Source organism: Larimichthys crocea, chromosome VIII (genome assembly GCF_000972845.2).
Source record: "Larimichthys crocea isolate SSNF chromosome VIII, L_crocea_2.0, whole genome shotgun sequence".
NCBI lineage: Eukaryota > Metazoa > Chordata > Actinopteri > Sciaenidae > Larimichthys > Larimichthys crocea.
Genome location: NC_040018.1, coordinates 4,738,678 through 4,763,154, shown reverse-complemented (window position 1 = coordinate 4,763,154; position 24,477 = coordinate 4,738,678). Strand labels below are relative to the sequence as shown.

Here is a 24,477-nt window from a genome sequence, read left to right as displayed (position 1 = left end):
AAAGACACTGAGCCCAGGGGAATCCTTTAATTTGTCCTTGTCTGAACCTGCTGACTGTCTCCTGCAAATTTTCCAAAAATAGCAGCGAGAGTTCATGTTGGGGAGGGGAGACATCAGATTACTCAACCTGTTTACACACTGAGCTCCTCTATGATTATTTTACTGCGTCTAATTGTTAAGCAGAAGATGTAGGAAGATATCCTCACTGCTTTTGTATTAAACTTTACTGGTCTCATCTTTTCGTGATTGTTATCAACTCAGTTATTTTTTTATCTTTTAGTATCGACAGAACAAATAATGTGAGCGGAGTAATGAGCCCCAGATTAAAAAAATATAACAAAGCAGGAAAGCGATAGAAAAATACATAAATAAACACATGAATATGAGAAAATTATGTAGGTATAGCAACACACAACCAGTTTACAATAGGGTACATCAATCAGTCTCTGGGTGTTGAGATCAATGCAGGAAGATAGTATCATCATCCAGATATGAGTCTGAATCCAGCCTTTGGCAGTGTTTGCCTCTTTGACTTATTACAGTTTTATTTTGAGAAATATATTTTAGTTAATGTGATGAGACCAATGTGACAAATTCTTCATACTCGGGCTGAGCATACTCACTACCTTTCAGGTATAGATCGAAATAACCCAGTGCCAAGCAATATGAAAACTTCTCCCGTCAAATGATATCTGCAATCCGTTCAATCCGTTTTGTACCCGGATCTAGAAAAGCCAATCACTGCAAAAGCTCTTCGATATTAAAACAACATGTGTACCAGCTAGCAGCTACATAGAGTCTGTGGTAGAGGTCGACTATAGTGGTGTGGTCTGAGTTTTAAAGGCTGATATAACAACAATAGTTTGGAGTAGGAAAGATGATTGCTTGATAACTGTCATATTAATCCTGAAGCCTGGTATTATGATGGGATGCAGTTTGACCAAGTGTGCCAGTCAAGTCTGACAAAGATAATATTTTAGTTAGTTGTGTCCCAGTCAACCACTCAAAGGACCCATGTCTTTCAGCACATGGCCCCCGAACAATCACTAACAGTCAGGTCTCTCAAAAAGCACCTAGAGACAACAAGAAACACAAAATGCACAAAGCTTTGAATTCCACCTCAGTCTATTACAGAGTCAATATTCAATATAACACAGTTCAACCAACAAAGAAGAAGTCCTTACCTCTAGTGCCTTGCCTCTTTTATCTAATAGAATAGCTTGGTGATTCTCCAACATCTCTGGAGTTTTACCTCCTGTAATCCAGCCAGTGTGCCGCTGACGCTGACATCTCCTAACCATGATTTACAGACTTTTTGCTCATCGCCAGGGGTTGGCAAGGTAATTGACGATCACTCTTAGGACTGGTTCTCTTCCGCAGGCAAGTAGATGTGCCATTTTTTGGTTTAAAACAGTGCCATAGATATTCCCTGAGTTGGCTTGTGTGTGCATCAATCATTAAAGTACATCCTCACTTGACTTGTGGGAGCTGCCTAGCCAACTGCCAACTTTTCAAGCCAAGTTCCCCCAATAACGTATGTTTGTAAAATTTCCTTTCGCCACCAGTTAATCGACCAAACCGATGAACCAGTCATCCCTAGTCTGTGAAGTCGAGCATGATATATCTGACGGAATTGACAGTTAAGCGTGCTGAGATGCCACCAAAATGGTCAAAAAGAATGGCTTAGTAGGTTTATTTCAGGGAAAACTGAGAATACAAGTAACATAATAAAGTACTTCCTCAAGCATGTTCGCCAGTGGTTTTTTCAACACCATGGTATTAAAATAAGTACTTCATACTAGTATCGGTATCATTCTAAGGTTACTGGTATTGTACATTTTTCAACGATACCAGTCCTACTGAAGACCATAGCTTGTAGTTCTGTATTGCCTTTCAAGAGTTCATTTGAGGCTCTAGTACTTGCAGTTGACATTATGCTTCAGTAAAGTACATGAGAACATTTGAGTTGTAAATGTGTCACAAGAGAAAGCTGTACAGTGTTTACTAGCTAGTTTTTGTCAACAGCGGAACATGAGTTCCTGTAGCTCTCCCTGGGAGACCTTGGCTTCCTTTATTGAGCCATTGCTTGGATGTTGACTGTAGTGTTCAGTGGCATTTCCTTTAGCCCCAGCAGTTCCATTTCACACTGCAGGGTCAGCCTCATATAACTCCAAGACTTTCTGTGACTCCAAGGGTAAAGAAATATTTGTCCTCAATAATCGGATCCAATAAATGATGCCTCTCCCTCAGTTTCGGTAGTTTGATGAGTTTCATGAAGACAGCCGGGGACTGATTTCAAACTGCAGATGTCTGAAATGAAAGAATTTATTATCTTCTCACCCCTGCTTTATGGCCATGTGCCTGGTGGTGCCATTTCTGATCATAAGCCTTTTTGTCAGGCATTCTGCTCCTCATTATCACACTTCTCTTCCTTGAAAAAGGGGGATCTTTGTTTGGGAGGAGGCTGCTTAAACACTGGACTCTAAGGAGGTCATGGAGCAATCATGCAGCTGTTACCATTTGTTTGTTGTAATGGAGAAGTTCAGCTTTATCTAAGCTTGTGATATACATGTTTCTGTGTCAGTGGGTCTCAAATTATGGGTCTTATTCATTTCGAATATACCCAAGGGCCTTTTCCATTGGGCAATGAATAATATGGCAGACAGGGAGAAATCTCTCACCGCATCTTACCCCATTCCATGAACCTGCAATAAATTTCCCACCAATGCCATATGGTGGCAACTCATGTGTGGGATTCAGTATGCCGTTATTTATTTATATCCCAGGTGTTGCTTCTCTATTAGTGATTTATGTGTTATTGTGTATGATCTGCTGCTGGGATCTATGACATGGGGTGTGCAGAGTTTTTGGAAGACGGCCCAGGCTGAAATGAAGCCATGCATTCAAAATAATGTGGCAACACTCTACTCCATCCGTGAGCATTTCAGTTTTCTGTTTAGTTTTTTTTTTTTTGTTTTTTGATCTACAGTAGCAAGTGAGGAATGGTCAACCAGATTCATGTAACTACCAGCAAGTATTTAGCAAGGAATTATTCAACTATAACAAGTGCATATGCTTTGCTGGAAGCTGTTGCTGTGATTTACAGTTTGTGATTACATAAGGAAGTAAGCAGAGAGAGTTCGTTTGATCTTTTGAATTTTGTTGTGGAGAATAAAGTAAATATATTTTAAAGGAGCTGTGTTGGCATTTGCTGAGTTTGTGGTTGTTTTCTTATTCATAGATTTTCAACTTGGGTTTGGTTTAGCTCTTGATCTGACTCCTAAAAATGTCATATACTGTATATAGTGCCAAGATTTGAAAGAAACATAATCCTACCCAAATGTTTTTTGGTGAAAACCTATATAATGTAAATATCTGCCAAGTTGTAAAATGTTCATAGATAAAGTTTAAGCAAAATATTAATTTCCATTAAAAGTTTTTAGATTTATATTTAGCCACTCAAAGCACTCGATTAGGGTAAAGATCTTGGATAAACACTTTAAAAAGTCAACATTGATTTGAGCCACTAGTTCATATTTTCAGGATTTTTGGACATTGCCTCCAATTTAACAGATTCCTGTGGGGGAGGAGGATTTGATTTTCCCTAAACAACAACTATAGAAAGTAATTATTTTAAGTTGACACGTCTTCAACTCGTTAGAGTGGGAGGATTTCAAGGTCTCAACCCAAGCAACAAAATTGCAATGTTTCCCTATTTCTAATGTGTTTTAACTTAATTTCTATTTAAACTGTTTATTCTGAATACATTGTTAGAACTTGAAGATGTGTGTAAAATGTAGACCCCGTCTTACAGTAGTTATTTATTATTAATTTAAACAGAATCTTGAATTTAAATTGACCACAGCTCGTTCAAGTCATACTCTGCAGCTTCTGTGTGTACATTATTAAGCTCAATACATCATTCTCAAATGAATTCACATATTATAGGATGATGTCTGTTCAAGAGTGAAATTGGTTTACTCGTTGTGCAACTCTTTGGGTGTTTATTTTTTCAGTCCCAGAGTAGTACCCAGTAGTTAAATTAGTTTTCTTCTACATTAGCTTTGTTGCAAAGCAACGGCCAAAGTAAAATATAAGAGCCTCTCTGAGTGAAGCAGGGCCATCCTGTCTTACCTTTTCTTGGCATAAGATAAACAACTCTCCGCAATTCAAGTTCTATTATTAAGATTATAGCATGACGCTTGTACATGACCTGAGAAAAAGGGGAGGTTGTTAATTAGAAGACTCAAAGATCATCAAAGTAATCAAATGTTTGGGTTTTAGGGGGAAACTTAGGGCCTCAAGGCTCTTTATTAGCAAGATAACCACATTCAGATACATTTAGCTTTAAATACCCCCCAGCTGTCCCTGACTCAATAAACAAGGATGTTAGATTAATGGAAAAATTGATTTTTCAGTTTTTAGATTTGTGTCAGGCAATGAAAGGGACCGAATGGTAACTTGTAACTCTTTTATCTCCGATAATGTCGACTTAAGGAGTAAAAAGGAAAATCACGCTGTTAACTACGGAGCCACCGAAAGTCAAATGTGAGCTTTTATTCACTGATCTGGTCTCTTAACATTTTCTTTTTGTACCCTGATCTTCTTTGTGCCCAGTTCTTCAGTACATCACTCAGTGGGGATTACACTATGTCATTCACAAGAAAATTAGAAAAGAAAATCTTTATAATGGCTATAGTTCATGCAAACATGCTGTTAAACAATATTTGCCTCTCTGGAAGCTCAGTAATAAATGACAAGAATGCCTATGCAGTGCCAGTCAATGGGAGTTCAGAGAAAAACAGGATTTGACAAATGTGCCCTGCAGAATTTCTTCTCTTCATAATTGGATGGACTACATGAATATTTAAATGCTGAAGCACAGGCATACCTCTGGTCAAAAGACCTATCTCTGTAAAACGAGGCTTCACTAAATTGGTTGATTGAAAGGAATAGAAGTTTTTTTCTTCTTCTTCTTCTTTTATTCATCCAGGGACTGTACTGAGCAGATATTAGTTTTCTCCCCTATTGCTCTACCCTTTAGCTTTAAAGATGGTGCATTTAATCCAGTTTTAAAACACCTCTTTCTCCCAAGGGTGCCAATAAAGAGTGAATCCTCTCAGCCAGTGGTAGACATTTAATAGTGAAAACTCACTCTCTCATTCTCGCTCAACAGACAAAGCTACGATGGGCTGGAAAAGAAGCTCAAGGAGGTCTTCAGTGAACGAAGCAGCATCCTGCACCAGCTCTCCAAGACATCAAAGGAGCTGGACAGCATAAAAGGCAACCTTCAGGTTGGAATTTTACTGTTTCTTTGTGAGAGATACATCAATGTTAGATGGCTTAGTTTGCCCTGAGTTCTAGGCCAGAGGTAATTTCCCAGCATCTACTTTCAGCCATTATCTGATGACTGGTAAACCCTTGAAACTTCTCTCTTATTTTTCAATCAGTCCGCTGTACAACAATTCACTGTTATACAATATTAATGTGCACGTTTTTCTTGGTAAGCCCACCCATTGTTATGTATTCGACATGTTACTGGAAATGCAGTTGCTGAATAAGTAATGCAGCGACGGAAAAGAAGCAGATCAATTAGTGGTGAGCAAACTTGAGCACTAATGAAAGAATCAAAGAGCTTCAGAGAAGGAGAGAAAAGAAAGATGAAATGGGAAAGATTGACAGGGCCGTTAATTCACCAAGATTTTAACACTGCTCCATCTAATTTCAAAGCCCTTAACTGTAATCATCAATACTCTTCTCAGAGGAAAACTAGAGGTTGTTACAACACGCCTTGGGTTTTATTTTCAAAGCTTATGCCTTTGATTTTATCAGTTATAAGATTGTGCTCACCAAAGTAGTTGCAAACTTCAGAAAACACCAGAAAAAGTTCAAATGGGGCAACAGACCAGATCACATAGGTTGAAAAGAAACCTCTAGGTTTGTACCTGTGAGAATGAACAAAGACGGCTCATAAAACTACAACTCAAACTCTTGCAAACATCTATGACACATGGTTGTACCTGTGCAGCGGAGGATAATTAGTGCCATTATGACTCCACTCGCTTTCAGTTTCACATTTATAAAAAAGTGTTAACTTAAACTGTCAAAACTGTCAGCGTGTTTACAGCTATCTCAGAGACGGCCTATGCAACCGAAGTGAGCGTAGGCCAACTTTTTCTTTATTGCATTCCTCATTAATTAATGGCACTACATGTTTTTAAAACTAAAACATAAACTAATATGAAAATGTATTTCTTCTTCTTCTTAAAATGAAATATGCAAAGTACTGTCACTTAAAGACTTGTTTTTATACACCCAAACTCTTGCTTTACTCTGATCGTATGTGTGTGCTGAGAAGTTTTTTTTTAATTAAATTTGGCCTGAAAACAAGAACATTAAAATATAAAACTCCTACAGTGAGGGGGATTTTTGCATAAAGTAAGAATAAAAAATGTGTTCATAAGACAACATTAGGTGGATGATAATGAGAAATCTTATCCCTGCTGCAAAGGGACATATCTGCTGGTTACGCCAAATGCTTGTCTCAGACATTTTATAAAGTATAGTACCTTATTATATTGTAGGTATTATAATACTGTGAGCATTTCACAAAACACAATTATCTCACTAGATACTGCACATCATCACTCCCCACCAGTCAGTTTAGGTCAACTTCATTACAGCTTTTGGCAATGCCAAGAAATGAACAGAAACTCAATTATACATTCAGATATTTTAATCATTTAGTGTTTTTCAGTCGTATTAGTGTATGCAACGATGATCTTGCAAAGCATGCCTCCCTCTTGGACATTTAGACCTTGGGTGCCAGATGCCCTGCGTTGTTTTTTTGTTTTTGTTTTTCTGTTCCCAAAGCTGCAACCTGACCGATTTCCTCTTTGCGGGGTGTTGATGTTTTAAAGCTTCAGGCTACTTTTGCGGGCCAATAGAATTGTCAGGAAATCAATAATCAAACAATTGATTTCCCTCCATTTATGTTTTTCCCATGTGTCTGGAAAGAAAAGAAAAAAAAAACTGGCTATCATCATCCTCGAGGCAAGCTTTGATGGCTGTTCACTCCAGGCTAGCTAGGTTGGCATCTGTCTTTGCCCTGGGCCCTGTGCCAGCATGCTGGTCAGGGGAGAGGTTGGGGTAGATCTGAAATAGTGTGCTGTAAACTAAATCTAATCTCTGGGGAGGAGGGGGGGGGGGCATCATCTACATAAAAATCATCAACTTTTAAAAGAGAATCAAGTCAACAGGAGGGAAGAATTTAGTATTTCTGGAAAGATTTGATGGCGCAAGTGTTCATAGTTTTAACGAGTTGCCCATAGGTGAAGGTCAGAGACCCTCGTAATTAAGCTTTGTGTGATGGGGAATTTATTCTTGGCAGTGGCTCCTGGGTGAGATCTTGTGAAGCGGTTAGCAGATGAATAGGAGTTGTTTTGCCCTCAGCCTAACTGAGAGCTCTGGCAACAAATTGAAAAACCTCTTGTGACATTTACATATTAGTTATGAGAAGCTGTTTTGTTGTTTAAATATCACATAACCATGAGGGGACGTAGTCAAGAACATGCAGTGATCCTTACTTATTCATTTTAAATCAAAAACAGTGCAATATATGTGACAGACAGTCACTTATATGATCCAGTAAACATTTTGCTCGTCCAGTTTTGACATAAAAATTTAGGATCTGTGAATTATCACCATATTCACGTCAGGACATTTATATACAGTAACTACAGAAGCCTCTACGATGCATTTTATAATGCGGAGTGCTGAGCCAAGTTTGGTGTGAAATTAAATGGGTTGCTTTATGGCACAAAGTAAATGAGGTGGAGTGGAGAATAAAGGCGCACAGAAATCTCGAGATCTCAAGAGTTTGTTACTCACCACCTCCACCACCTGTTTTTTGATTCATGAATATATTTTATATCTTTCATAAAAGATATGAGCAGGTGCCTGAGTTCAAGTGCTCGATGTTGCTTCTATTATGCACTCGGTCCCACGAGAAGGAACAGATTTTCAAGAATCTGTGACTTCATCTAACCATCCATGCATTTTCTGGAACCGCTTAGCCTTATCAGGCGAGAGGGCGTGGTGAATAATTGTCTTTTCCCACCAACCAATATACTTTCTGCTTTGTATTTGAAGATTTCTGGCATCCAAATTGGAGGCGCATCTGTTAACCGTAAACTTTTTTGCAACGGTAAACCTGTTTTCAGACGACAAAACGAGGCTTGTAAAAATTTGTGGCCTGCAGCAGAGTTTTTATCATCTTTTATTTGTGGACAATGGCACATGGGGGAGTAGAAACGTGTCTATTTGAGTCGTGGCTGCATGACAGACGGTACAAGTCACTGAATTTCAACAGAGAGAGGATGTTTGTGCTAATAATATACAATTTTATTTTTCTACTTCACATTGTAAGTGAATATACAATATTTATTGTCAAGAGCTGTTATTGGCTCCTTTCACTATCCCTACTCTTCAGCATAAATGTACATGGAGGAAGAGAAACATCCTCTGCGATGGGAGTTTATGGAAATGTCATGTTATTTGCTACAGATATTACCTTCAAGCACAATTTCAAAAAAAAAAGCTATCTCCCCAGTTGAGTCCACATTTTCTTAGAAGTCTAAGAAAATAAAAGAAGAATTAAAAAATATCTTGGAGGGCTTGTAGGGCAATCAGAGACCTGACTAATCCATAATTACCCATCAGGCAGATGCTTAGGCGCCAGTAGAACCCAATCTGTGCGCCTGCCTGTACCCTCGTTAGGATTTTTAGAACACTGATCACCAGATTGTTACAGGGTATACAGTGTAATGCTTTGCGGCATCAACAACATTTTACATCTGCTGCATGATTTTAAAATATTCACCTCAATTATTTTAGGATTCGGCTGGTTTTGACAGTTCATTACAGTATTCTACATTCAGTTTCAGCAAGACTCGCATAGTTAACACTGATGCCTCTGGCTATTGCTTGAGGGAGCTTGCAACCTTGAAAACTAAACAATTTAAAGAAGGTGTGGAGTATATTTGCTTCCCCCTGTCTATTGTGGATACTTTGATATAATTATGTGCTGTGCCTTCCCTTGAAAAACAGTGTCTTCTGCTCTCTTTTAGTCACTGAAAAGTGATGACTCGGTGGCCAAGAAGGATGTGCAGAGGATCCTGGAGCTCAGCCACAAACAGAGGTAAAGTGAGGCATCATCATGAGTCATGATTTGGACATGAGTTAAAAACAGTATCGCGCTGCTCCCGAATGTCTTTAAAATGTAGGTTAGGAATTCATAATAACCACCAGTAAAGGCTGAGGACTTAAGTCAAATCTGAGGCAGGTCACCGCCTTCACCATCACCATAAAGTGTAATGTAAACATTACATTATAATTCATAATTAACTAAAGCCTGTGAAAGATGTTTCTGGCATGCCTGGATCCAAAAGAAGCTCTCCAACAGTACAAAAGATGAACAACTGTGAGGACATATCAGGTTCTTTGATAGAAAGTCAAAAGATTCATCTTAACTACAACTTCCAAAGTGCGTTTTGTAAAGAAATTCAAAATTCATTTACCGGCACCACAAGCGGCCGGTGGAAGCTAATGTTGAGATAGTGTTCAGAATCCTGAGAAGACAATCAGCAGCGTAAATCAATTAACTTTTGGATTTTGGGTTCATTTCAGATTAATTCAGCTACTTTGGCACAGTGCTTTAGTCACAAAGAGAATTTTCATCTTAACAACAGTGGCCAAAACCCATTTAAACAAGATTTCTCAGGAATTAAGTTGAAATAATTAAAATTGTTGGTCATAAAATAAACCTATACGATGGTTACATGACCCAAGAGAGTCTCGTGTTACTCTATCAAGCAACAAAGACAATATTTAAACAAAGAATGGGAGATTATTTACCCACATAAGGCTCAAAAACTCAGCAAATCTTCTGCCACAGGATTATGTGAGTGTTCTGATCAGATCTGACTTTAAACCAGTGAAAAAAGCACAAAAAAAGAAATTGTCAACAATTGTCGTGCCTTTGGCTGAAAACTCATATTAGATCACATCACTTAAGAAGCCGGTTTGAGAAAATTGAGCTTTCAGTACATTTTAAAATAATTCACTTTTATTGATGCTGGTTATTCTAAGGTGTTGCCCAGTTTGCTTATACAAGGCAGTATGTACAGGAGCAAGAGAATAATACATAATCCAATCATTAGATATTAAATATTAAAAAAAGAAAAGAAAAATGCCCGTCTCCTTTTTGTGAAGAGGCACATCAAGCGTCTTTGATTTACTGCTTTTATCTTTTTGCAAGCGAGCTGGAAAAGTGTTTACACAAAATGCTTTAACAGTTAGGATTGTCTGATTAACGTGGTGTGTAATGAGTCTTTTAATGATCAGGAGTCATTTGTGGCCTTCATGCTCTCTGAAATGTCAGCCTGATTGAAGTCCAGCCCTCCTGTGTGCAGTATCTTGATAGCCAATCAATAGCCTATCACCAGTCCGTGGCAGCTCTCACATGTCATCAAGCTAAAAACCATAAAGCAGCAGCAGCAGCTTGGCTCAATGTTGCCTAGCTAGCATTTGTGAGCTGCATTTTTTTTTCCAAAGTGTTATTAATCCACCTTTGGAGTTCCATGTCTGCCAAGTGCGATTACTAGCTGACTCAATCATGGCAGATGTAGACAGGTGATCCATTACAAGTCATTTGTTTTTGACAACACTTTAACAGTGATTTGATTGCTTTCTGCTATTTCTTTTCTACAAACTGTAATGCAACCAAAATCTTTACCAACAGATCAGTAAAAACATAACATTTTCCGAAATAGTACCAATTAATTCAGCTGTGATTTAACCTGCTAAGACATTTGTACTCGCTTGTCCAACGCTCACTAGTCTGTGTTTTCAAAGTGCGTCGATCCCACATGTACTGTGCACTTTTCTGTCAGTTTGGGCAGTTTTGATCTTGTTTGTACAAAATGTTTCCAAGTCTTGGATGCAGGAGATGGGAATATAAATGAAATGCCAAAGCTGCGGTGGTTGGCTGGTCGCTGTGAAGAAAAATGTTTGCTAGGCTGAACTTATGCCAAGAGACAAGACCACTGGCATATAAAATATAAGTGTATATGGCTTCTGCAGTGACATGTTTTCCACACAAACATTCAGCTTTGCTGTATTGCCTTCTAAACATACTGCCCGCTTGACTACACCACTGGCTGACTGCGACCACGTCATATATTTTTAAAGTTACAGCCATGCTTGGAAAGCGTAAATAGAATGTTACCTTTAATTTAGCTGGGGTGCCTTGTGATGTGATTTCTACAAGCGTTTCTGAAACCACTGACCCACAACACTTGCCCACTTGATTCATAATTCAGTGTGCATTGCTGTTATCTCTGCACAGGAGCATCAAACATTACTGAAATACCCAATGCATTTTAATGTATTAACATTTATGTTAAACGCATATTGAATGCAGCACCAGTCTTCATACAGCATGCATGAAAATCAGTATGGGGCGCTCCAAATGCATATAAACTACTACATAATACAACATTATGAATACTGCATGCGTTTTCTTCATGACACTCCTTATTGACCTAAAATCTAGTATATACTATAAAGTACCCTTATATTTGTCTTGGTGTGTGTATTTTAAACAGTGCATTATCATATATGACTAGCCATACATCTAAAGACAAATTGGCTGTGGACAGGGAAATATAAAAGATTAATCATAGACTAGACAAATAAAAATGAAAGTAGTCTCCATGACGTCATCCACAGCTTTCTAAAGAGCCTCTCTGAAGCTCAGAGTGACTAGAGTAACTTTAAGCCTTAATGTAATGATGACGAGGAATATTAAACTAGAGACCAAAAGTGTCTTTTTGCACCAGGCTGTAAACATGTTTATTTCTACTGCGAAGTTAACATGGGGCCTTATGGAGATTCACTTACTTTTAAAGCCAACTTCAAGTGGACGTTCCAGGAACTGCAGTCTTTGGCACTTCCTCATTGGTTGCACTTCACAGCCACAGGGGTTGCAGCTTGGGGTTAATGAGAATGTCAAAACTTTATTTGAACTTGATAAAAAAAATTTATCAAACACCGTAGAAGAAAGAAAAATGTGACTTTAACATTTTACATGTGTAAAACAGGGTTTTTAAAGTTAAAGCTGAACAAATATCTCTTTGTTTACCTGTAATTTGCATTGCCAAATTGGTGCTAGTGTTTTGTTTTATGTTGTAATTCTTCTTAAGACAGAAAGGTTAAGCCAAGAAAAAAAGTGAAAGTGAAAAGTAAAATTTTTCAAAAGTTTGTAAATGAGTCATTACAAAATAGGTTTGAACATTCAAATACATTCATGCAGCTTTCTTTTTGCACACTTTGACATTTGTCTTACTCACACACAGTATGAACTTGATTTACCCATCGTAACAGATGTGACACATGTCCATTGCTGTTTCTTTCCTCAGGTAAAAGAGTGAAAAATACTTTCAGAAAATCACTTTCTCTGCAAAATGGCTCTCAACAGCGATATATTAAAGAGAGCCATCCTGTGGTCGTGCAGGGGGAAAGAGGGGCTCTGACAGTGTAAGGAGGATGTGCTAACAGAGTGTTTCTCACTTCCCTCTCACTTGACAGAGAAGAGATGAAGTCCCTCCAGGCAGCCTTGCAGAAGCAGCTGGATGAGGCAAATGAGAGAGCAGAGAAGCAGCAGGCCACGGTAAGACAGAGCTGACCTGACCATCCACATCCGGCCTCTCCTAACCAGCCCCGTCACCTGTCACACGGGCCCCTCAGTGATCCACGCTCATTACCAAGCAGCCAGCTCTCTCGCCTTTCTTGCTTCACCACTTAATTGAAACTCTCAAAAAGTAGCGAGAGAAAGCTTTGCGTCGTTTCACCAGCCCCTACGCAAAAATTACCAGACCAGCCAAAGGCATTATAACCTCAGAACATGTACTTATCTATCCATCTTCCCATCTAGCTTTCCATCTGTTCCACCCAATATGCTGTCACTTTGCTTCTAATTAAATTCCACACAGGTATCTTCACTAAATGGGAAATTCAATTCATTAATCACTTGAGCTATATAGCAGTGAAAAGTGTCCGTCACCCTTTCCCAGAGCTCAAGGTGATGTCTTGAAACTACTTTGTTATTTTGTTTGGCTCAGAGTCCCTAACACTTGCACTACTACTACCCCCGTAGTCTCCCTGGCAAGGGGGTTGCAATCAGCAACTGCACAACTATATAACATTAAATCCTACATACAGGTCCTTTAAGGGCGTGGAACGAGTTTTTACTTGATGACTACTGTAATATGACTAATGAGAAATAATCATGTCATTATCAAAGTAGTTTAATTAGTGTTCTGATCGGTGTACATGGTGACGAATTGGAGGAGCAACTGTGGCTGGAGTTCTGTGCTCTGAGATGGTTCAAATGAACAGAGGACACATATGTTAAACTAAAGCAAGGTGTTTATTACACTGTAGGTAGTCCACTGAGATGTTGCTGTTGAAAGTTGTGCTCTATCTCCACATTTTTTGCCTCAAAATATTAAGAGCAGCCACCTCTCGTCAACAAATCAGCATTAAGCGTTTCTGGCGGCTCTGACAGTAGCCCTGAATTCTTCCGGGATGTTCAATATTTGCTAGTAAAACACATGTCCAGTAATAGTCCCTGCCTTTTTTAAGCGCAGTCACGAGGTCTATCATGCTCCGTGATCAACAATCAGATCATCTGCACTCCGAGCTACAACATACAACAATGGCACAGTAACATTTCAAGCGACATTCGTGCCATTTTCCTAAGACCCGTGGCAAATCCCAGTCGCTGGGTTTTATGGTTTGAATTTGACATTTATGTCCTGTTAAATGGTATTTATCACCAGTGCCGAGATCCGAGATTAAAAAGACCTCTGCAGCATGCAAATGCCACAGATGTTCAGCAGAACCATGAGATTTTATAACTGGTGTCCACATAAAATTCACTGAGAAAACAGGGCTTCCAAAAACCACAGAGAGAATCAATATTAAGAGTGTTAGAAGCACCCCGCTTGCAGAAATTTAAATATTTATTGCAGATTCTGTTCTGCAGAAATCACCAAAAGAACACACGAAGAAGAAGGGAAAAAAAGTAATTAGTTAGTTAATATGCCGACAGGAAGATTTTTTTTTTTTTGCTCCGGGTGTGCATTTGGTCGTTTGTGCTAATCAGAAGCTGTAATGAATATTTTCATTTTTGCAAGCAAGGTACTTCTCTAACTCGGTGGTTTGGAGTCTTGCATTCAAAGTATGGAGATAATGCATATGCAACACATTCTTATTTTAAGACCTGTGATCTGACACCTTCACGTTGCTTGTTTTGTCTGATCGACAGTTAAAAACCCAAAGATATTCAAATTACAGTGATATAAAAAGAGCAGTGCTGAAACCAGCAAATACTTGGTATTTTTAGACAGAAATGTCAGTCCATCTCTTTGATCCAGACTGAAATACCCCAACTACTAATGGGCTGGCAAGAAGATATGGCACAGAGAGTGGTTTTGAGTATGCTGATGTTAGCATTTAGCTCAAAGCCACGGCTGTGACAGCCTCACAGAGCCTCTAGCATGTCTATTGACTAACCTTGTTGTCAGATGAATGTCTTTTTTGCATTTCCTAGTGATTGACCAATCAGTTAAAATCAAATTTAAGATTTTTGAAAGATCTGTGATAAACCTAAATAAAGAAAGCTGAATACAATTTCCAAAGCATTCCCAGGACTGTTGATCTCGGAGCCAAATTTCCTCAAACTCGCTGGTGTTTCTTGTCTTTTTTTGTTTGTTTCTTTGTTTGCGGAGACAGCTTATGAACAATGTATTAAATGATGTAAATGCAACACGTTACATGCTAGACCCTGTGTACTGTAAAATAAGTAGGATTGGTCTTTTCTGTGAACATTTCGACCTAATCTAAGTAAAAATAATACTTTTCAATGCATTTTATAGCCTCGACTTAAAGGTCCAGTATGTAAGATTTATACGGCTCTATTTACAAAATATGGAATATGATATACATTACTTTTTCAGTAGTGTATAATCATCTGAAAATAAGAATTTTTATATATAGTTTTATATGTACTGATGATGCGGGTCCTCTTCCACAGAGTCCGCCATGTTACCTCCTCCTCCATTCCTACAGTAGCCCGGAATGGACAAACTAAACACCGGCTCGTGCTCGGCTAGGCTCTGCTAGATAGGGTGTTTCATGATTTTTATGTAGTTCCTCATGCATAGAGTGTGAGGGCAAGTTGAGGGGATTGCAATCCCCAACTAAACTATTAGTTGCCACTAAATTCTACACACTGCTCCTTTAAATGTTTTAATGATCATGCTGGTTTTATGCTATGCCTCATTTTTCTATTTATTCATAACGTTTATAAAATCTCGTATAGTGTTTGTGGTTTAAAATTATATGAAACAAAAACAATAGTTCCTTGCTGGACTAGTATACAGGGCCTGCTAATATACTGCTCAATTTTTTCCCCTTTTAACTAGGAATATAAATGCTACATCAGGATGTGTGTTTTTTTTTTTTTTTTTAAACCATTCCCGGCGGCTGTAGCGGTGACTGAAAGGCTCAGACATGAACCTTGATGTTATCGTGTCCTGCTTGGGGATGTGAGTCACCTGGTGAGGCTTAGTTTACAGTTCCCCGGGGTGAATACCTGGTATGAGGTCACCAGCCCCATGAGTCCTTTCCTCTTTGTCCTCCACACTATCTTGATGACCTCTCTCAAGGACACACAGCGCTTAAAAAAACACCTTTTCAGAGAAGAAAGACAAAACCTCGACATATCTATCTCTCTCTCTCTCACACACACACGAAGAATTCATTCTTTTAAATACACGGCAGCCGTTTGCCATCTGCGGTTGGCGTTTGAACCCGTGTCTGGCTGCTAAACACAAACCACAGGCCTGCACCAACAAGACATGCTGAGCTCATGATAAAAGGATTGCGATAAACAAAGATATCACTCTGACATGATAAGCATATGGGCTATTAAATCAGGCACACAGTGGAAAATAGGCAGTCGCTCACTGCGGGAATAAACGCCTGAGCGTATCATGTGTGCCGTGTCTCGGATCCAACATTTCTGAACACTTTTTATGCTAAACTAACTTTGTAAGACATGAGAGAAATATAATATGTGACAGAGGTTTTTATCAGAGTTAAAAAGTCTTTAAGCCTTGATGGGTGGCCAGTTGAAAAGCAGGGGAAAAAAAACGTGTTTCATTACAGCAAAGGGCCCTCTGTGCCACTGTCGGTTTATAAGGAACGGTGTTCATTTATGGTGGGAGCCCGGATATATTGCCTCAATGTAAAGCGAATGTAAACACTGCTCATACTGGTTAAATTAAAGACGATGAATCAAAAGCTCCTTCTGCTACTTCCACCGGCGTAATCACACGCATTCAGTACACTTAACTCTTAATGCATAGAGGCAGCTTTAATTTTCCTTTTTTATTCAGCAAAATTAATGAGCAAACTCGACGCTGCACCAGGGCGTGCTTCTTCCTCTATGTGTTCTTTCTACAGTTTTTACTATTCTCAGGGGCAGTGACAGTGACTGAACATGACCTTTGATGTTATCATGCCCTGCTTGGGGATGTGAGTCAACTGGTGTGGTGTAGTTCACAGCTCCCCAGGGTGCCTCAGTAGAAAGTAGAAAAAAAAGAAAAAAGAAATGTGACTTTGAATTTTACCCCCAAAAAAAAAAGAAAAAAAAGAAACATTGTAAACATTTGCTTCTGCAAAACATTTAATAATTGTAGTGCCCTGAAATTAAAACTATAAATAAACATTATTAAACTTGTTTAAAGGATACATCTGGTAAGATTCTATTTTTCTTCTTTATCATCAACAAATCCAATGAACTGTGGCGTGAATCCAAAGTTTCATATGGGAGCCAAACTGTAGTATTAGTAGCATCGGCCTTCATTACAACAAATACGACCTCTGTAGTTTATTTTGAGTCCCTCACACACCGTCCTGCTACTGTAACTAGGTAACAGGCCACCAAATGTGTATTAATTTACAAATGACACTATTATTTCTGTTTGAGTAGCCAAGTGTTTGCTAAAAACGACAGTGCCCACCTGTTTTTTAAAGATTTACGTCTTCAGTTGTAACAAATGTTGGCGAAAAGCCACAGACTTGCCGATGAGGTCTTGAGTCTTTGAGTATTAAGAGAGAGAGAGAGAGATTCACGATTTGATTTAATTCCCCTGTCAACACAATGCACAATGATTCCTGAAACATCTCAGTCAGGGAGGGAAATTAGCACTAGCCACCAGCCAAACGCTGGTAAAATATGTGCGGCTGGTGAATTCGGACATTTATCTCACTGCCTTGTCCATGTTCACATTTTTAAAGGTTAATTTCTTTATTACTGCGCATGGCTAATTTGTCATCGGTTCTTACAAGCACTCAGATAAATCCGAACTTGGCTGATTAGCTGCTTGCTGTGTGTCTTTATGGCTGCACATGTTAGTTCAGAGTGAAAACGGCAAATGTGGTTCTTCAAATTCATCCAGTTTGTGCTTCCTCATAAATTCATGAAACACAAAATGTTCCCAGATGTCCAGTTTCAAAATGCTGGCGGGGTTTTTTTATCACTCACTGCTGATCTCTGCCTCCCTCCGCCACATCTCCCAATATAATAATGTCGTCTAGCCAAAGTTGTGCTGTTCCATCACTTTAACGTCGGCTGCAAACTCCCCGCCATGTACTGCACCAATGTAGAAGGTTCCACATTCACACTGAGATGCATTTTTTAATTAAGATGTGAAAATGTGCTAACTTCTAATTAGTGAGCATAGTTTCATACCATTTGTTGACAATAATAAAAAATACAGAATATCGTTTGCCCTTGTCCTTTGATATTTGAGTACAGTTAATCAGATACTGACACGGTTTTTGGTAAATGTCCATGATCACCTTCATTAATTAATTTCATGTGCTTAAATATGCTCATACCCAACATCCATAACCTTCATTAAATATGTTCACTGATTTGAAAGTAAACACATAATGATGTTCCTCTTTGTGCTTTCTGTCTTCAGATCAAATTTCTTAAGGTGGAGATGGAGAAAAAGACCAAAATCATCAAGGATTTACAGCAAGAGGTGAGTCATCAAAGTTTCACTTGAGGCTGATTTAGCTCTCACAACATAGAAGAAAAAAAAAGTATTCAATATCATTAATCCTCAGCGTGTGCCTTCATGAGGTATATGTGTAACCATAAAAGGAGAATTTACTCTAATTTACTGATCAGGAACCCACGTCCTCCGCCTTGTCTGCTTCCATTTCATTTAATGATTCTCCGTGTTTGCCAAACGCCTTCTGACAATCTCCAGAGACTGGAAGTGAGAGCTGGTTGTTTTAAATCAAAGGTGGACATACGCTGGCGTGAATATAACTATCTTACGCAGTGATTTGTAAACACTGGGGTGTGTCTCTGATCATGACTGTGATTACGACGAAAAATTGGCCTCCCTTCTTCTTCCTCCTCTGCGCTGGATTTCTCTCTGCATGATTGTTGAACATCAGTGCAAAGTAGTTTGTCTAAAAAGAGTTTTTCTCTCTCTCTTTCTTTGATTCTGAGGGGCTGACACCAAAATCTGACATTTACAGCTGATGCCTTAGACAGCTGGGGGGGAAAAAGTCCTACTGGCAAATACCATTGTAGCTCTACTAAAAATATGTCACACCACATTATCTACCGTTTGGGCTTGTTATCTGAAGGAATAAATAAAATGCAGAAAAAAAAGAAAAAAAAAACATCAAAACAACATGGGCCCATTAAATGCAACACAGCTACATCGGTTGCAGCTGCTGCCTTTAAAGATGCTTAGGTGTTTTAAGTCAGATGTTTCCATTGTTATGTTTGATTTGTGTGTCCATGAAATGAAAAAAGAGGAATGAAATGTCAAAATGAAACTTCTGCAGACCAGTACTGTGACAAATGAAATGAAATCATGCAGCACCAGCCACTTAAATGACTTTACTGAAAGTGATGGATATGGAGGACTCTTTATTCAGTTCACTGTGTAAACATGGAAAGAACCTTCTTCCGAATTACATGAAACAGGTCTTTAACCATTTTTTTCTCCTCTGATTGACTGCACAAGTAATGTCAATTCAATGAAATTTTATTACGGACAAATCATAACAAAAGTTATCCCATGACATTTTTCATATCAAACAGGCCTAAACTGTTCTCTTTATAATATTATTTACAGAGACCTGATAATTCCCACCATGAGCAAGCACTTGGCGATGGTGACAAGGAAGAACTTCCTTTTAATAAGCAGAAACCTCTAGCTGAATCCAGGTCATGGTGGGCAGCCATCACTGACCGTATAAAGACTGGAAGATGTGTCTTTGAAGTCATCCATTGGTTTCCGAACAGTTTGTTTTGAAGCTTAAAAGCCAACGATCTTAGTAATCTAAAATCTAAAAATAGGCAAAGACGTGGCGCCTGGGTGTTCAAACAAACCATTTGTAATGGCACCCGCCTGTCAATCAAATCAGCCATGTGGTTTATTATACATAACTTTAAGCTTTAATATCTCAGTACCTTCAGTACAGTTGTCATGAACATATAGAGACCAAAACCAGTTTTTTGTACCAGGCTGTAAACATGATTATTTCTGCTGTGTGCATTTTAATATGGGGACTTCTGGAAATTGACTCGTCCTTTAACCAGCCTCAAGTGGACATTTGAGGAACTGCCGTTTGTCACAGTTCTGCAATGGCTTCACTTCACAGTCATGGAGGTTGCCGCTTGGCAGCCATCTGCTGCGACCGGTTGAGTTAAATACACATTTCAGCTTTTGGGATGATTTATTTGACATCTGGAACCTTAATGACATGACAAAACACATGATATTTTGTTTATTATACAAATATGTCCAACATTTATTAAGATTTTCTTCATAATTGGAACATAAAATAGGTTACAAAGGCTCATATTGTCCTATAATGGCACACTGTGGTGTGAACTGCCTGTAGGCCATCTTAATTACATCACAAGATCATGAGAAATCATGATGAAGAGAGAAAATTACCACACCATATTGTTCACTGCTGGAGCGAGAAAATTTTTTCCAGATGTTCAAATTAATTTGAGACCAATTTTGACTAAACTCTCCTTTGGTAACATGATCAAGTGCTTCAAATGATGAACCAGACAGTGACATAATGACATCAATTTAGTGAGATCAAACTGTTTCGAGGAGTACCTGCCAGGATGCAGCTTTCTGTGGATTTGTCAGACATGTATAACATCACAATAGATCAACGATACAGCAGAAAGAAGGCTGTGGTGTGTGTCGGTGTTTAAGTCATACTTGGAGATATGAAACATGAAGCCATGCTGAATTTCACTGATTTTATGGTTTGATCTTAAATTACATGTAAACTAGCTTCATGACACATCACAGTAACATTTTTGGACCATTTTCTGTGCATTTTCCCACCATGTAGTGCACTGCCCTTCAAGGTACACTGTGAAATTTGCTATAAACACTATGGATATTCATTTTGTTTGTCTTGTGCATGTCAAGCCCTGACTATGAGTGACATAGTGGCCAAACCGTGACTTTTGATCCATATGGTCCAATAACATTTGGAAAGTGTACTTAGCAGCTAGCAGCTTGGCCCGAGTGTGCTTGCTCTATGGATCAAACAATGCAGAAGCATATGCAGAAGATAGAGGTACTTTTATGGCTAGAAATTGAACCCTTTGTTGGCTTTGTTTGCCGTTAAGCAGCTTCCATAAGAACGAATGGAGCCCTGCCTTTAATGCTGTATCCAGCTCTCTTTACACATCCATAGTGCCTGTGGGTGACATGATACACAAACGTGTCAAATGATTATGACAATTTCACTGATCTAAATGGAGCGGTAATGCATCAGAATGTGAAGCAGTGTGCCATGAAAGGCAGGGATGAAGAAGAGGTTGCTTTGCATGACTGCAATGAAGAAAATGTCTTAGTGATGAATGTAAAGGGAACCTACATGCCATACCATGGTATTGTTATAAAGAAACAGATATAAGATCTCATCAGGCTTTACATTTTTAGTTAGTATAAGTCTAAAAGTCTAAAAATAGAATCTCACATAGCAGTTATATTTAACGTGTGAATGTTGCATATTAAATTTATTCCTAGATGCTTAACTCTGTAGGAGGTAATCAGAGGTAAATGTGGAAACACTTCTATAATCAATCAAGTGATTTTCACAGTAGGACATTGCACATGTTGGTAATACTGTGAGGAAGATCGTTTTAACTGACTAAATGACCCATAGCGGAGGCCATGATTTGACTTTGTAATGAACAATTAGGGATTCCTTTATTCTTAAACACCGTCTTGATTTGAAAGTAGAGTACCAAGTACCAAGACACCGAGACGGAGGCACTAAAATGATCTTTGTTCTAATGGTTGTCACACTCAGTTCAGTTTACTGCTAAACCTCATTACCATGAGTCAATCCTTGATGTACACACTAATCTTGCCAAAACAAAGAGCTGGCAGTGCCAACAGTTTGTCCTGAATTGGGCTTAGCTGGAGTGTAACTGAAGAGGAAAAATAAGTTTTTGGTTGAGTTGCCATGTTAATGCTTGTGCCATCCCGCTGAAGCAGCATTGAGGTTCTGACAGGTGGACTAGTATAAACAGAAAGGACCTTTTATAGAACCATTGCACCCATCATATAAGTGCTCCTTTGTTGACATTTTAAGGTTTGCCTTTTCCCTCTTCCAGATCTACATATCTTAGAGAAAAGGGGCCTCTCTAGGTTTGAGAGCCTTTATAATCAAATACAGAAGGGGTCATTTGTGGTCAATGGAAGTCTGAAAACTTCTGTGACATCTGTGACGCTCTGACATTTAAGTCTTGGCTACATGCAGGGAATCATGAGAAACATTTCCCTGCATCTATTACACTTGTGTGACTTGGGTGAGAACACTTCTTGTGTGCAGAAACTCAAAGGTCAAAAGTGTTTAAGCATTATCATTTTACGACCCCAGTTTCCATTCTCCTCACTCGTATGGTACGCTCTCAACTTTGAAGGACAGTCATATGACAATATTTTCAGATCAGGATATACATTATATATGACTGAAGACCACCATAAAAGATCTGACTGTGACCTCAGACGTGTTTTTCATTAAGTTCTCTATTCCCACGCTTTATCAATTATTTACCATCTTTATCCTTTATTAGTTTTCTTAAAGACAAAATATACAAAACCAGCAGGAGCAGATAAAAATGATCAATATCACAACATTATCTCTGAGCATGAATTATGCACCCTGTCATGTAAAATACAGAGCATTTCTTGCGACCACCTCAGATGAAAGTTGAATTGAGGAAATGAATATTAACATGAGTCAATGCATATTTTACATCACTATACGTCTGTTATTTTATGTTAATCATTAGCCTAGGAATACTTTACCCTGAGTTTTCCAGCTCATTGAGTACACCTATTTAAAACTAATGCAGTCTTATTATACTACAGCCCTGCATTAAATCCTTCCTTCATGAAGATTGTAATGTTCAGATTTTGTTGAAACTACGAGAGAGGTGTTGATTCATGGTTATTTTGTCTTATTTTTTGCCTCACTGAATTGCATAATGCTCAAGTGTAAACCTCCTGTAACGTCACCGATTAGTTTGTCAGGCAACTGTTTTGAAGCCACGAGTTTGGCATTATGAACGATGCTGAGTAAAAATGTGCTTGGTCTTGACAGTACACTAAAATATGTTTCTGAAAACATTTGAGGTGAGGAATAGCCAATGCAGTAACAGAATCTCGATTCATATTTGATCAGCGCTGCTGAGTTTGACAGTTTGTTCTTCACCAAGTCGATGCGTTGCATTAGACGGACTTGCTTAGGATGACTTGTCAATCACAGGGAAGCTTCATCCGAATCATGCCCTGCTTCATAGTCTATTTTAGACCATGATTTACAAATTGAACACCATGCTGTATGAGAGAACACTTGACTTGACTTAAACCACAAACTCATAAAGAAACTGTTTACTAAAGTAATGAATCTCATGAGAAGTAGGCTCATTTCTCCTTCAAACTCAACAATTAGACCTTTGTGTTTTGCAACCAGTGGATATGTTTGTCGAGATGTTTGTAATATTACTCAATTTGTATCGATAAAAATTGCCAAACTAATAGAAACGTCTCTCTGTTTGACATAAATGACAAACTTATACATCACATCCTGACTGTAGGATTTATTGCAGCACTATCACATAAAGACTGCATAAATGTTGTGTATCAAATAAACACCTGGCTCAAACTTGAGTTTATATATGCCATATTGTATAATGGCATTATTCAGAACTGCAATCTGTGGCCATGTAATGTGTATTCAGATCCCTGATAGAGGTGAAATGAAAATCTCTAAAGCTAACCATATCCTTTGTTTACACCAGAGTTAGTTTTTAAAATGTGTTTTTCTGTCACACATCACTCTGAATTGTGTTGTGGTGTCAATGGGGAAGCTTTACAGCCGCAATTCACTGTGAAGTCATTATCAATGATTTGCTTTCAGGGCTTATTATGAGTATTTTGAGGGAGAATGATTTACAGACTGACTTGGATCCTGCTGGGATTCATCAGATTCTCGCAGAGCATTGTAATAGACACACTCTCAGCTCCTTGCTGCTGATGCTGATGTTTTTCAGTCTAAAATGGCTTCCCATCATTGTCTTCTTCCTTTCATGTCTTCCTGATGTAATTTCAGCAGCTAAACGGCAGAAAAAAAATCATGCATCGGGGCATTTACTGGATCTCTATGTGATACTCCGGGAAAAAAAAAAAGTGACAAGAGACTGAAGTAGGCAGAAAATGGAAACAGGATTATTATGTGTGCTGAACGGACAAAGACAAAGCAGATAACACCACTGAAGTTGATAGAGGCATAATATTATATTTTTGCAAGTTCTGCAGTTCTTTTTTTGACTTTAATAGAATTTCCACTGCTTGATGACATGAAGTTTCATGTTCATGACCTTCAGAAAGTTCCAAAATGCAAACATTGACGGAATATGATGACTAGTATCAATAACAGTGATGTTATTTACAGCAACAAAGCACAGACAAAGGGACAAAATGAGAAAAGAAAAAACATATTCCAAAGGTAGCGTGTACTGTCTAATGTTTGAGCAGTAGTGCCTACATTTCTGTCTCGTGAAAAACTTTGAAAATAATTAACTGCATGGCATTATTGCCTTCAAGGATAAATAGCTTCCTGGCGCCTCCACTAGTATATTACTCAACACCTGAATAGCCACTGCATTAACACAGAGACTCTATCAGAACTAATTTCACACATGTGATCACTGACATTCACTCAGAGAAAAAGTGTACCGACAAAAATAGAGGCTCAAGTCAAATG

The 24,477-nt window shown here is 38.5% G+C and overlaps 1 protein-coding gene across 1 annotated transcript in view; it reads left to right on the top strand.

Annotated features, from left to right (window-relative positions):
* luzp2 (leucine zipper protein 2) overlaps nucleotides 1-24,477 on the top strand; it is a 148,406-nt gene that overhangs the window by 71,618 nt on the left and 52,311 nt on the right. Inside the window, exons 2-5 of the mRNA XM_010732953.3 lie at nucleotides 5,177-5,294; nucleotides 9,129-9,199; nucleotides 12,649-12,730; nucleotides 18,117-18,179. Of these exons, the coding sequence (XP_010731255.1) occupies nucleotides 5,177-5,294; nucleotides 9,129-9,199; nucleotides 12,649-12,730; nucleotides 18,117-18,179 (334 nt within the window). The remainder of the gene's footprint in view (nucleotides 1-5,176; nucleotides 5,295-9,128; nucleotides 9,200-12,648; nucleotides 12,731-18,116; nucleotides 18,180-24,477) is intronic.